At 67.5% G+C, this 12,898-nt stretch overlaps 1 protein-coding gene across 2 annotated transcripts; it reads left to right on the top strand.

The window, feature by feature from the left end:
* The first annotated feature begins 3,178 nt into the window (after positions 1-3,178).
* Positions 3,179-10,983, top strand: TRABD (TraB domain containing). 2 transcript variants are annotated; one of them, XM_084879662.1, is made up of 9 exons: positions 3,179-3,306; positions 7,312-7,376; positions 7,601-7,733; positions 8,008-8,174; positions 8,355-8,495; positions 8,935-9,045; positions 9,120-9,259; positions 9,458-9,742; positions 9,860-10,983. In XM_084879662.1, the coding sequence occupies exons 2-9, from the start codon at positions 7,344-7,346 to the stop codon at positions 10,035-10,037; spliced, it is 1,188 nt and encodes a 395-aa protein (XP_084735788.1). In that variant the 5' UTR covers positions 3,179-3,306; positions 7,312-7,343; the 3' UTR covers positions 10,038-10,983. The 2 variants fall into 2 exon arrangements, with proteins under 2 accessions (XP_084735788.1, XP_084735789.1); XM_084879663.1 differs by lacking the exon at positions 3,179-3,306 and adding an exon at positions 4,279-4,362.
* Positions 10,984-12,898: the final 1,915 nt, after the last annotated feature.

The raw sequence follows: 12,898 nt of genomic DNA on the forward strand, positions 1-12,898 counted from the left end.
TAACTGGCTGCAGGCGCCCAGGGACCAGGTGAGCCCTCCGGGGCGCTCAGGCTCCGCTGAGACAAGACGGGGGCCCAGAGGACGGGGCTGCTGGGTACACTCCACGGAGCAGGGGCTGCTGGGTACGTTCCGTGGAGCAGGGGGGGCTGCTGGGTACACTCCGCAGAGCAGGGAGGGCTGCTGGGTACACTCCGCGGAGCAGGGGCTGCTGGGTACACTCCGCGGAGCAGGGGCTGCTGGGTGCGTTCCTCGGAGCAGGGGGGGCTGCTGGGTACACTCCGCGGAGCAGGAGTTGCTGGGTACTCTCCGCAGGAGCAGGGGCTGCTGGGTACACTCTGAGGAGCAGCTGGGGGCTGCTGGGTACACTCCGCGGAGCAGGAGCTGCTGGGTACACTCCGTGGAGCAGGGGGGGGCTGCTGGGTACTCTCCGCAGGAGCAGGGGCTGCTGGGTACACTCTGAGGAGCGGGGGCTGCTGGGTACACTCCGCGGAGCGGGGTGGGGGGGCTGCTGGGTACTCTCCGCGGAGCAGGGGCTGCTGGGTACACTCCGCGGAGCGGGGTGGGGGGGCTGCTGGGTACTCTCCGCGGAGCAGGGGCTGCTGGGTACTCTCCGCAGGAGCGGGGGCTGCTGGGTACTCTCCGCAGGAGCGGGGGCTGCTGGGTCCTTTCCGCGGAGCAGGGGGGGCTGCTGGGTACACACCGCGGAGCAGGGGCTGCTGGGTACACTTGGCGGAGCAGGGGGCGCTGCTGGGTACACTCCACAGGAGCAGGGGCTGCTGGGTACACTCTGCGGAGCAGGGAGGGGGCTGCTGGGTACACTCCGCGGAGCAGGGGCTGCGGGCAGGACCAGGAAGGCTCCCGGCGGAGGCATCCAGGCCGTGGCCTTGAGGGGCAGCTAATACCAGAGGGTCCAGGGCAGGGTCTCCCATCACCAGGCCTAGGATTTGGGCGGGGATAAAGGGGCCCTGGGTAGAGCCACACGGCACGTGGCACGTGGCCCTCGTGCAGGCAGGCGAAGGCCTGGAATGGCGGGGCCCCCGCGTGGGCAGACCTGACCGCCCGCCCGGCCTGGAGTCCCTGCACCCACTCAGCGCGGAGCCGGGTTGCCGGTCGTGGGCAGGCTGCAGCCCACCAGGGTCTGCAATGGGTTTGCTGTGGTTCAGGTGTGAGGCGGGGTCAGGGCAGGGGCCGCTGAGAGGACTGTTTGGCTCCCGGTCTCCAGGAGGCGGGGCAGCACCGGGCCGGGCGGGGGCAGGCGCAGGGTCCTCCCTGTGGTCCCATCGGGAGGAACAGACGGGGAGCAGTGAGGACGGCTGTGTGAAGTGTCGGGGCTCCGGGCACAGGGCTGCCCTGGCTGTCGGGGTTCTGGCCCCGGGTGATGAGGGCCGGTGGGGGGTACGCGGCACCTCCACTCGTCCATGGGAGGGTCCGTGTGCCCACAGGACTGAAGCAGGCCGCCCTCCCTGCGGGCGCGGTGAGCCGTGGCCCCAGGCGCACCCCTCCCCTCCGGGTCCCACACTGGCACCCCGCTCCATGGAGACGAGGGGGTCTTGGGGACCTGCCAGGGAACACAGGTCATGCAGGCCTCGGTGTCCACATGGCCACGGGCCCCTACCCTCCTCCCGTGGCCCTCACCACCCCACACCTGCCCGTGTGGAGCCCAGCTTGTCCCCTGGCGGTCGCCTGCTGGCCCTGCCCCCCGGGTTGACGCTACTCAGTGGAGACGCCCCGAGTCCCCCAGGGGGTGTGCCACCTGAGCATGGGCCGTCCATCTCCCGCACGGCCGGCCAGTGAGCTCACGGGGCGCCCACGGATCCAGGCGGGGCTGGGGACCCCTCCCGTGGGCTCTGCATGGGTCAGGCTGCCCCCATCTGCCCCCTGGGCCAAGTTCCACCCGGAAGGCATGTCCCTCGGGGTCAACGCCGGGCCCTTGGTGTGCAGGGACATTTGCTGAGTCACTGCCCGCAGGTGGCACCTCACTGCAGGGGCGGGTGGGGACCATCCCCCCCACAGGGCGGGGAGGCACAGGGCAGCCTCCAGCGCCCGGCAGGGCGAGTGGGAAGGAGAGGCTGGGGAGACGCGGCAGCCCCCCTCAGCCAGGCCCCCGCCCGCCACACCAGCCCCGCGTGGGCAGCCTCTCGGCGTGCTCCGCCCTGGCCGAGTGGGCCATGGCACACCGCCTGTCAGCACCGTCCTCCCGGTGGAGGGGCCAGGGGCCGGGGCAGTGGTGGCCCAGGGCACCGGCACACTCAGTGGTGGGAGCCCGGGACTCCCCCTCCCCGCTCAGGAGCCGGGCTGTCTTCCTGGCACCCGAGGGGACCCCGCACCCGCTCCTGTGGCCGGACTGTACCCCCCTCGCGGCCTGGCGGAGGGAGGACCGCCTGCTGGGGACCAGGGTGGCCTCTCCTTCCGCCCTTCTCTAAGTGGAGCCCCGCGCACCGGGGTCAGGGGGCCCCTGGGCCGCAGGCGGCGGGCAGGAGCTTCCGGGGAGCTGGAGGGGGGGGGGGGGGCAGGCGCGCCGCCCGTAGGAAGTCCTCACCACACCCACCAACTGCAGCGCCCGGTCCCGCTGCGGGATGTCTCCCCCAAGAGGGGCGAGGCCGACAAGGGAGTGGAGGGGAAGGGAGGGGCTGCCTCTGGACAGTGGGCGGGGAGGCCGGGAGGACTGGGCGTCCCACACCCACCCTGCGCCCCGAAGCCGCTGGGCACCGCCCCTCGTGCCCTGGGGTCAGAGGGAGGCAGGGCCCCTCCGCTGGCAGCGGGCGCAGGGCTCCAGCCCGCCCGCGCGCCAGGAGACCGGGTCCCCAGCCAGAGTTCTCCACTCTTCGCATCCCCCTCTGGGTCGCCCCTTTCGTCTGTACCATTGGACGCAAAGCTACCCTGTGGACGCTGTACGAACAGCATTCGCATTTGACAGACTGGGAACTGCCATCAGAGAGAATTTAAGGGCTTCGCAAGGCCTTCCAGCCCGGTCGGCGGGCCGGGGACTCGAACTTGTCTCACCGTGGCCGCCGCCGGTGTCCCAAGACCCGAGGCTCCGGGGCGGAGCGACGCTTTCCCGCACGCGGCCTTCTGGGAGTTGTAGTCCGCGGGCGGCCGCGCGCGGCTCCCTGGGAAATGTAGTCCTCTTGCGCACCGAGGAGGCGAGCTGGCGGCGTGAGGAACTGCGCTTCCCGGCATGCCGCGCGCTCCGGGCCCGGCCTCCGGCCTGTCCGGCCGCCCCGCCCCGCGGCCCCGGCCCGCCCCGCCCCGTCCGGTGGGGCTGCGAGCCGCATGGAGGCCGGCTGAGGAGCGCCGCGCGCCCGGGTACGTCGCGCGGGCCGGCGGCGGGGGTCTCGGGCCGGGCGGCGCGGCCGGGGCGGGGCGGGGCCCGGGCGGCGGGGACGGGGTCTCCGGGTCCCGCGCCTCCCGGCGGCGGCCTGGCGCGGGCGGGGCGGGGCTGCCATATGGCGGGGGAGCCCGAGGGGCCGCTGACAGCCCGGCCCCGCGCGTCCGGGCAGCAGCCTGTCGGTGTGACTCACGTGCCGCGAAGTTCGCGTCTTGGTGGGACCCCCGCGGGGCGTCCCGCGGCCTCGGGGGCCGGGCGGGTGCAGGGGCCCGGCTGCCCGCCCCCGGGGGCCCCCGGCTCCCGCGCTGCGGCCGGGCCCTCCTGCCTCTGCGGCTGCCCGCCCCCCCCCCCCCATGTGACGGGGCCCGGCTCCGGGTCCGGCGGCCGCGGGGCCGTGTCCGAGGCCGCGGCTGCGGCAGGTCGGCCGGACAGGCCCGGGCGGGCGGCGGGCCGGGGCCGCGAGGTGGTCGGTGCGGCAGCAGCACCGGGGCTTCCGGGAGGGCGGCCGGGGCTGGACCAGGAGCCACGGAGGCCCGGACTGGGGCCGGCGTGACATCACCGCGACCCGCGTCCACCCCTCCGAGCCGGTCCTGCCAGCCCGGGCGCCGGGCCGCACCGCCCGGAAGCAGCTGGCAGGGAGGCCGCCGGTCGCAGTCCTAGAGGGAAGGGGAGGAGGCCGGCGCTCAGGCCACCTGTCTCCGCTTGGAGGCCTACGATCAGGGGCCGGCTGCTGGGGGCGCGGGGAGACCCTCCTCCCGGCTGCAGGGGGCCAGCTTCTGGGCCTCTTCTCAGGGCCCTCATCCCCCCCCCCCCCCATCTGAGCCTGACCACCTCCCAGGGGCCCCGCCTCCTGACACCGTCACGTTGGGGCTAGGGCTTCAGCCACGTGAACCTGGGGAGGGGACAGCCAATGGCCTGTCCTCACACCGTGAACTGTCTGACAGCCTCAGGTTCTGCCCTGCAACTGGATAATCCTCCCACACACAGGACACGTCACCTGCTGCTCTGATTGTGTCCCTGGTCTGCACACCACGGTGGGTCCCTACCACACATGGGGTTCTTCATAGATAGATAAATAGCACACATGGGGTCCTTCCCGATAGATAGATAGATAGATAGATAGTTAGATAGATAGATAGATAGATAGGTGATAGATGTCAGAGAGGGAGTGGGGGAGAGAGAGAAACATCAGTGATGAGAATCATGGATCAACTGCCTCCTGAACTCCCCACACTGGGGATGGAACCTGCCACCAGGGCATGTGCCCTGACTGGGAATCGAACCCTGACTGAGCCACGCGGGCCAGGCTCTCCCTGCCTTTTGAGCCAGCCCCTCCCACGGCGTACTTGACAAGACGGATCTCCCACAGTGTGGGGCTGTTTTCCGAGGCGTGTGGGTCTGTCTGCTGTCCCCGGGCAGTGCTGTGACCCCGTGTGGCGGGGACAGGCCGCGCTTCCGTGTTCGCTTCTCGCCTGCGGGTCTGCCCAGCAGCGGGAAGCCGGAGAGGCCGCGTCATGGGCCGAGGGGCGTGTGTGTGGCGTGTGTGAGGCGTGTGTGTGGCGTGCGTTTGGTAGCCTGGAGAGGCCCTGCTGGGAGGACTGGGCTGCCGGAGGTAGGGGTCCGTGCTGGTACACGCGCCCAGCCAGCCACAGGGCACTGAAGCTGCTGAGAGCTGGCCGCCCGGTGCCGTCGCCCGGAGCACAGCTGCTGGCAGGTGGCAAACGAGCCCACCTGTTGGCCGGACAGACTGGCTGGGGCGCCCCGCTCCGCGGCTCCCTCCCACAGCTGTGCCCAGCACCTGCCCGGGCTGTGCTCCGTGGACAGGGGGGCGAGGACGGGTCAGGCAGAGGCTCCTGCTGGCAGGGGCTGGCTCTGGAGCCTGGTGTGGGAGGGGCCAGCAGTGTCTGCTGTCCCTGCAGCCTGCAGCCCCAGGGAACTGGTGGGACACAGGTGCCCCTCCCCCCCACCCCCCTCCCCGCAGCAACGTGGGTGCAGGGAGGAGGCTGGGCCCGGCGGTCCATGGGGCTCGGCCCTGTGCCCCTCCGGGGTCCAGCCGTACAGGTTGGAAGGTGCGGATCAGGGAGCGGGGGGAGGGTTAATGACCCATCACCTCCGGCCTGCGTGGGCATCGCCAAGGCCCTGCCGAGGGGCGGGAACCCAGCGTAGGAGGTGGTGCTGCCTGCGATGAGACCAGAGGGTGCCTCAGGGGCTGGGATGGGCTCCGGGAAAGGGGACCCGGGTCCTGCTGCCGCCTCCCTCCGGGCGGCCGGGGCTGTGGCCTGAGGGGCTTGCCTGCCTGGCCCCCTCTGGCACTGGCTTCCTCCTGGCGCCAGAGGGTGGTCTGGCCAGGCTGAGGGCGAGGAAGCTGAGGGCAGAGGCCGGCCCGGCCCTGTGGCCCCCGAAGGCTGGGGGGTGGAGGCGCCGTGGCCCCTTGGATGGCTGAGCACAGTGGTTCCCCGAGCTGTTTCAGTCCTGGTGCTGCTGGGAAGGGAGAACAGGCTGCCTCCCTCCGGGGTCTGACCGCCTCCCTCCTCGGCCAAGGCCCAGCTTCCTGATTCTGTGGGGGCGGTGCCTCTTCGGGCAGAGCTGTGTCAGGCCGAGTTGTGCCTGGGAAGCTGGAGGAGGAGCTGGGAGGGGCGAGGCCCAGGTGAGCCGCGGCCGTGGCCAGGTGCCTGTGGTGCTGCTCTGCTTCCGCCAGGGACACCCCTGGGGAGGCCAGGCAGACTCCCCCGCCGGGCTCCCTTCCTGTCCCGGCTCTGACTGCCCCCTCCTCCCTGGCCGCCGGCCCGTCGTTCCTCTTCCTGGCCTTCTCGTCCTCGGGCCCGGCCGCCCCTTCCCGTCAGCCCAGGCCCCTCTGAGCACCTGGACGGAGCACCCTGCCCGGACAGCGCCTCCCTGCAGGGGAGGAGAGGAGCTCAGGCCCTGTGTGGCCGGTCAGCACTGAGGCAGGGACAGAGCTGACACGGTATCATGCTTATTCTACTCTCTGCTTTTCCTTTTTTTAAAAACATTTTTTATATGTTTTTATTTATTTCATAGAGGAAGGAAGAGGGGGAGAGAGAAATGTCAGTCAGCTGGTGGGCTCCTCCTGCGCCCTTACAGCAGGCAACCCGGCCTGTGCTCTGACTGGGAACCGAACCGTGGTCTCCTGTTCACAGGTCGACCTCAGCCACTGGCCACGCCGGCCGGCTGTTTCCTGTTTGTCGTAAGATCTGAGCTGAACCTGAGCGTCAGCCTCGCTCCCAAGGTGGCAGGTCCTCCTTGGCCCGGGCGCTCAGAATCGGCCAGTGAGCGATCAGCAAGCGGGGAGCAGGTTGATATTTCTCTCCCTCTCTCTGAAATCAATAAATAAATTTTAAAACTTAAAAAAATAACGAGCCCTACCTGGTGTGGCTCAGTAGATAGAGCCTTGGCCTTCGGACTGAAGGGTCCCAGGTTCGATTCCGGCCAAGGGCATGTACCTTGGCTGTGGGCACATCCCCAGCAGGGGGCATGCAGGAGGCAGCTGGTCAATGTTTCTAACTCTCCTCCCTTCCTCCCTGTGAAAAGTTAGTAAAATACATTTTTAATAAAATGCTGAGCGTTGGCCCGTCTGGCCCTGGCCGACGGGCTGGGAAACCCCACGCCTCCAGCTGCGGCGGCGGCAGCCAAGCAGCCGTCCCGTCTGCGGCAGCCCAGTCAGTCTGGTGTCTGCAGCCTCGTGGTTCTGGCCAGCGTTCCTTCCTGGGCCTGTGCGGCCGCCAGTCCGGGCAGCGGGAGGTGGGGCAGCAGCCCCGGGTGCAGGACCAGGCTCCCGGCCAGGCCCGGGCGCAGGCTGGCTGCTGCTCATGGCGGAGTCTCCACCCTCTGCGCCCGGCTGGGACCCTGGTGGCCGGTGATGTTGGTCCCACCCAGGGCTGTTCATGACGACCGACCAGACCCTGTGCCCTGACCGAGCCCCCTGCACGGCCTGGGCTCTGGTGAGGATGGCCTTGTCTCCTCAGGCTCCCTGGTCGGTGCAGAGCCCCCTGCAGCCATGGAGGAGGAAGAGGAGCAGCCGGCTCAGGAGGTGAGGCCCGCGGGGGCGGGGGCGGGGGCGGGGCCAGGCGCTGCCAGCGGCTGGGGGAGCTGTTCCCAGGGGGGCAATGGCCACACAGAGCTCCTGGTCCTGCGGGCGCTCCCGGCCACACCGGGTGCCTGAACCGGGTGCCTGTCCGGGCGAGTGGATGTCTGCGGCTCAGGCAGCCCCCAGGCAGGGGGTCCCCAACTCAGACACACCCCTTCCCTCCGCAGACCAATGCGGACCCCGCGGAGACCTCGGCAGCGGCAGAGGTGGCGCCCAGGGTGCCTCCCGGAGAACCCCAGAACCTGTGTTCCTGCTCCCGAGACCACGCAGTGCTGGCTGGCAAGGGGGGGCCGCGCCCGGGTTTGTGGATGGCCCTCTGCCGGGGCGTGGGCTCTCAGCGCGGGGAGCGGCTGTGGGTGGGGAGCTGCATGTCCGAGCCCTCCCTGTGCTCCCCGCGGGGGCGTGGGCACCCCCCACGGGGGCGTGGGCACCCCCACGGAGGGCATGGGCACCCCTCGCTGAAGAGCGGGAACGGGCTGCGTACCTGTGACCTCTCCCTGGGACATGCCCCCCCACGTCTCCGGCCCCTCAGTGCTGAGCGGCTCCGTGCACCCAGCGGCCTGTGTCCTTGCAGCTGACGCGGACGCCTTCCACCTGCTGCTGGAGATGAAGCTGAAGCGGCGGCGGGAGCGTCCCCGGCTGCCACGCACGGTGACCGAGCTGGTGGCCGAGGACGGGAGCCGCGTGTACGTGGTGGGCACGGCCCACTTCAGCGACGACAGCAAGAGGGACGTGGTGAAGGTGACCGCCCGGGGGCGGGGGGCGGGGGTGAGGGCGGGGGGCAGGGGGCGGGGGGTGACGGGGCGGGGGCCGGGGGATGAGGGGGCTAGGGGCGGGGGGTGAGGGGCGGGGGGTGAGGGGGCGGGGGGCGGGGGATGAGGGGCGGGCTGCTGGGGACAGTCAGTGACGCCCGCCCCGCAGACCATCCGTGCAGTGCAGCCGGACGTGGTGGTGGTGGAGCTGTGCCAGTACCGCGTGTCCATGCTCAAGATGGACGAGCGCACGCTGCTGCGCGAGGCCAAGGAGCTCAGCCTGGAGAAGCTGCAGCAGGCCGTGCGGCAGGTGCGTCAGCGGCCCGCGCCTCGGCCCCGCCCGCCGGCCCGGGACGGTCACCCCTGCTGAGCCCGGGCCCCTGCTCTGCCCGCCCGTGAGCCCGGGCCCCTGCTCTGCCCGCCCATGAGCCCGGGCCCCTGGTCACGGGACCCAAGGTAGACCCCGCCTCTGGTCCACGCCGGGAGCCGGCCTGTCCAGGCCCCTGCACCCTCTCCCTCACCGAGTGTCCAACAGGAGGGGGCGGGGGGGGTCTCAGTGTCGTCCTGCCCTCGGCACTGCGCCGGCCGTGGCAGCGGAGTCCTGGGCTGGGCTGAGGGAAGGGGCGTCCAGGGCAGGGCCAGCAGACCGTCCACCTGCAGCCCTGGGCGGCCTGCCCTGGGCGGCTCCCCGTGGCATGGACCGCGGGGCCCACCAGGGCCTGGCTCAGGCCGGCGACCTCTCTCCGCAGAACGGGGTCATGTCGGGGCTGATGCAGATGCTGCTCCTGAAGGTGTCGGCCCACATCACGGAGCAGCTGGGCATGGCGCCCGGCGGCGAGTTCCGGGAAGCCTTCAAGGAGGTGGGCCTGGCTCGGGGGAGGGCTCGGGGTGGCCCCGGGCCTGGGCTCCCCCCGCCAATCCCCCCTCTGCCCAGGCCAGCAAGGTGCCCTTCTGCAAGTTCCACCTGGGAGACCGGCCCATCCCCGTCACCTTCAAGAGGGCCATCGCCGCGCTCTCCTTCTGGCAGAAGGTCAAGCTGGCCTGGGGCCTGTGCTTCCTGTCAGACCCCATCAGGTAGGGCCCTCGCCTCCTGCCAGCCCGGCCCAGGGTGGTGGCCAGTAGCCCGGGGTGACCCCCAGAATGACCAGGGGTCAGCCTACCCCGTGTGCGCAGGGCCCTGTCCTGCGGCCGAGCCTCAGCTCCCAGCCCTTCCCAGCCCCGCCTCCGGCTGCCCCCACCCCCACCCCGGCTGGCACCTCCCTCTCCCCCCAGCAAGGACGACGTGGAGCGGTGCAAGCAGAAGGACCTGCTGGAGCAGATGATGGCGGAGATGATCGGCGAGTTCCCCGACCTGCACCGCACCATCGTCTCGGAGCGCGACGTGTACCTGACCTACATGCTGCGGCAGGCCGCCCGGCGCCTGGAGCTGCCCCGCGCCTCCGACGCCGAGCCCCGCCAGTGCATGCCCTCCGTGGTGGTGGGCGTCGTGGGCATGGGCCACGTCCCCGGCATCGAGAAGAACTGGACCACCGACCTCAACATCCAGGAGATCATGACGTGAGTGCTGCCGCCGCCCTGCGCCGAGCGGGCTGTGGGGGGCCGGGCGGGGGGGCCGGGCGGGGGGGCCGGGCGGGGGCACACCGGAGCCAGGCCCAGCCTGCCCTCCCTCCCCAGCGTGCCGCCGCCGTCCATCTCCGGCAGAGTGTCCCGGCTGGCCGTGAAGGCCACCTTCCTGGGCCTGCTGGGCTACGGCCTGTACTGGATGGGGCGCCGCACTGCCAGCCTGGTCCTGTCGCTGCCCGCCGCCCAGTACTGCCTGCAGCGGGTGTCCTCGGCCCGGCCGGACCCGTAGGAAGGACCAAGGAGCCGCCGAGGGCGCGGGGGGCCCCGAGGAGCTCGCCTGCCCCCCCCCCAATAAAGGATCATTTAACTCCGAGTGAGGCTCCCCGCTCCCCAGGCGGTGCACGGCTCGTGGGCGTCAGGCCAGGGCCGGGCGTGAGCTGCATCCTGCTCCCTGAGCCGCGGCGGGCGTGGGGGCCCGGCTGCCAGCCCCTCCCTCACGTGCCTTCGCCGGTGCCAGTGGCAGGAGCAGCCGCAGGCTCTGCCCCGGGGCCGGGGGCCGGGCACCCACAGCTCTGCGTCGGCTCCGGAGGCATCGCCCCAGGGGAGCGAGGGGGCCAAACACAGGAGCCGGGCGCTCGCCTGCAGAGATGGTGTGTGTTAGGCTTTTTAAATTCGTGAAATTTTTTACTCAGGTAATTTTAACTTAAAAGAAAACAAACTGAAGCAAATGTCAGGAAATTCTCGCCTTAAATCTGGTTGGGACAGAGGGTGGCTCTTCCTTGGTCTCGGTCCTGAGGGTGAGCGTGGGGCAGGTTCAGCCTGGCCGTGGGCCGGACACCCCTCCGCCCGGGCGCAGGGTGGGAGCCCGCCGGCTGTGGGGCTGGGCCCGCTCCCTGTGCGTCTGGTGGGGCCGGGTCTCCCGGCCGCCGTGGCAGATGGTGTGTCCCCAGGGCTTGCCGGTTTGCACGCATGCCAGCAGGTGCCCCCATCCCCGCACGCCCACCTCAGTGGTACAGACAGAGGCCGAGCCGGCCCACCCAGCACCTCCGCCTCGGGCACCACCCGTGTGTCAGTCGATCCTGTTGTGTTTATGGCGTCGCGTCCCTGCAGCCGGTCTGGCCACGCGTGATTGTATCGACAGTCAGTGCTGGGCCCGGAGCCTCGGCTGCCCTGTCCTTCCTGTCCTCTCGCTTGTGTGCGTGTTCCTCAGAAACAAATAAAAGCTAATTTTTGAAGCTCCTGTTTTGTGAAATGTGTGACGACGGACTCAGGCGACCAGGGAGGGGTGCTCCCTGGGCCGTGGCGGGGAGGTCCGCAGGAAGGGCCATGGGCCACGGCGGGTAGGGCCACGGGCCGTGGCGGGGAGGGGCGGTGCCTGACGGTGGGAGGACCTGAGTCAGGGCAGGGCCAGCTCACCCTCGTCCTAAGGGACCTCCATGTCCAAAAGAGAAGGTGCCTGAGGTGGTGTCCGAGCTGAGGAGATGGGGTACCATCTCCAGGAGGAGGTCCCACCGCCTGCTGGGTTCTTGGGGGGGCCTGCGGGGGGCTCTGGTCCAGGCGCCCAGAGAGCACTGTGCCTTCCCGGATGCCAGCCCTGCGCTCAGCGGCCACAGGAGAGAGCTCGGATGGGTGAGCACGGGCTCCCAGAGGAGCTCTGCTCCTACCTCTAACCAAAAGCTCTAACCCTAACCCAAACCCTAAGCTATAACCCTAGACATAACCTTTAACCCTAACCCTAACACTAAGCTCTAAATGTAACCCTATCCTTTAACCCTAAGCTATAACACTAACACTAGGCCTAAACTCTAACCCTAAGTCTAATTTCTAAGCCTAACCATAAACCTAACCCTAAACTCTAACCTCTAATTCTAAGCTCTAACCTTGATCTTTAACCCTAAACTCTAGTCATAACATTTAACCCAAACCCTAAGCTCTAACCCTAACTCTAACCTATAACTCTGACTCTAAACTCTAACCCTAACCCCAAGTTCTAGTCCTAACATTTAACCCTATGCTCTAACCCTAAACTTTAATCCTAATCTCTAACACTAAACTCCAACCCTAACACTATCCCTAAACTATAACCCTAACCCTAGCCCTAGATCTAACCCTAACACTAAGCTCTAAACCAGGGGTCTTCAAACTACGGCCTGCGGGCCACATGCGGCCCGCAGAGGAGTCTGATCCGGCCCACCAGGTTTTTTGGGCAGTGAGCGCAGCCGAGGTGTTACAGTAGGAATTAGTAGTTCATATAGTCCGGCCCTCCAGCTCTCTGAGGGATCGTGATCTGGCCCCCACTTTAAAAAGTTTGAGGACCCCTGCTCTAAACCTACCCCTAACCTTAACCTCTAACCCTAACCCTAAATTCTAAGCCTAACCCTAATCTCTCTAATCCTAACCCTAATCTCTCTAATCCTAACCCTAAACTATAACCCCTACCCAAACCCTAAACTAAAACCCTAACCTCTAACCCAGGCTCTAAGTTCTAACTCTAGCCCTAAACTCTAATCCTAACTTCTAATCCTAAAATCTAACTCTAATGCTAACCACAACCCTAAGCTCTAACCATTACCATAACCCTAATCTCTAACCTTAAACTCTAACATTACCCTAAACTCTAACTCTTGCCCTAACTCTAAGCTCTAACCTTAACCCTAACCACAACCATAATGTCTAGCTCTAAGTTCTAACCTTAACCCTAACCTTTAACCCTAACCTTAAGCTATAGCCCTAACCATAATGATAGCTTCTAACCCTGACTCTAAACTCTAACCCTAACTCTAATGCCAATCTCTAACCCTAACCCTAGCCCTAAATATAATCCTAGCACAAACCTCTAACCCAAACCCTAACCATACACTCTAACTCTAACCCTAACCTTTTACCCTAAACTCTAACCCTAAGCTCTAGCCCAAACCCTAACCCTAAGTCCTAACCCTAGCCCCAACCCTAAGTTCTAACCCTAACCCTAACTTCAAACCCAAGATCTAACCCCAATGCTAACCCTACGCTATAACCCTAACTGTAATGCTAACCTATAACCCTGACTCTAAGCTCTAGCGGCTAGCCTTAACCCTGACGCCTAACCCTGACCCTGACCCCTGACCTCTAACCCTTGCAGGCCCTACCCCCCTGGGCACCTATGAGCTT

The sequence above is a fragment of the Pipistrellus hanaki genome, assembly GCF_964339955.1.
Source record: "Pipistrellus hanaki genome assembly, chromosome: 3".
Lineage (NCBI taxonomy): Eukaryota > Metazoa > Chordata > Mammalia > Chiroptera > Vespertilionidae > Pipistrellus > Pipistrellus hanaki.

What these genes read in the sequence shown, in the direction of transcription:
- TRABD (XM_084879662.1), top strand. Translation starts at nt 7,344, where the DNA reads ATGGAGGAGGAAGAGGAGCAGCCGGCTCAGGAG. An exon ending in CAAGGGGGGGCCGCGCCCGG is followed by an intron (nt 7,734 to 8,007) that starts GTTTGTGGATGG and finishes GTGTCCTTGCAG; the next exon opens with CTGACGCGGACGCCTTCCAC. An exon ending in TGCAGCAGGCCGTGCGGCAG is followed by an intron (nt 8,496 to 8,934) that starts GTGCGTCAGCGG and finishes CTCTCTCCGCAG; the next exon opens with AACGGGGTCATGTCGGGGCT.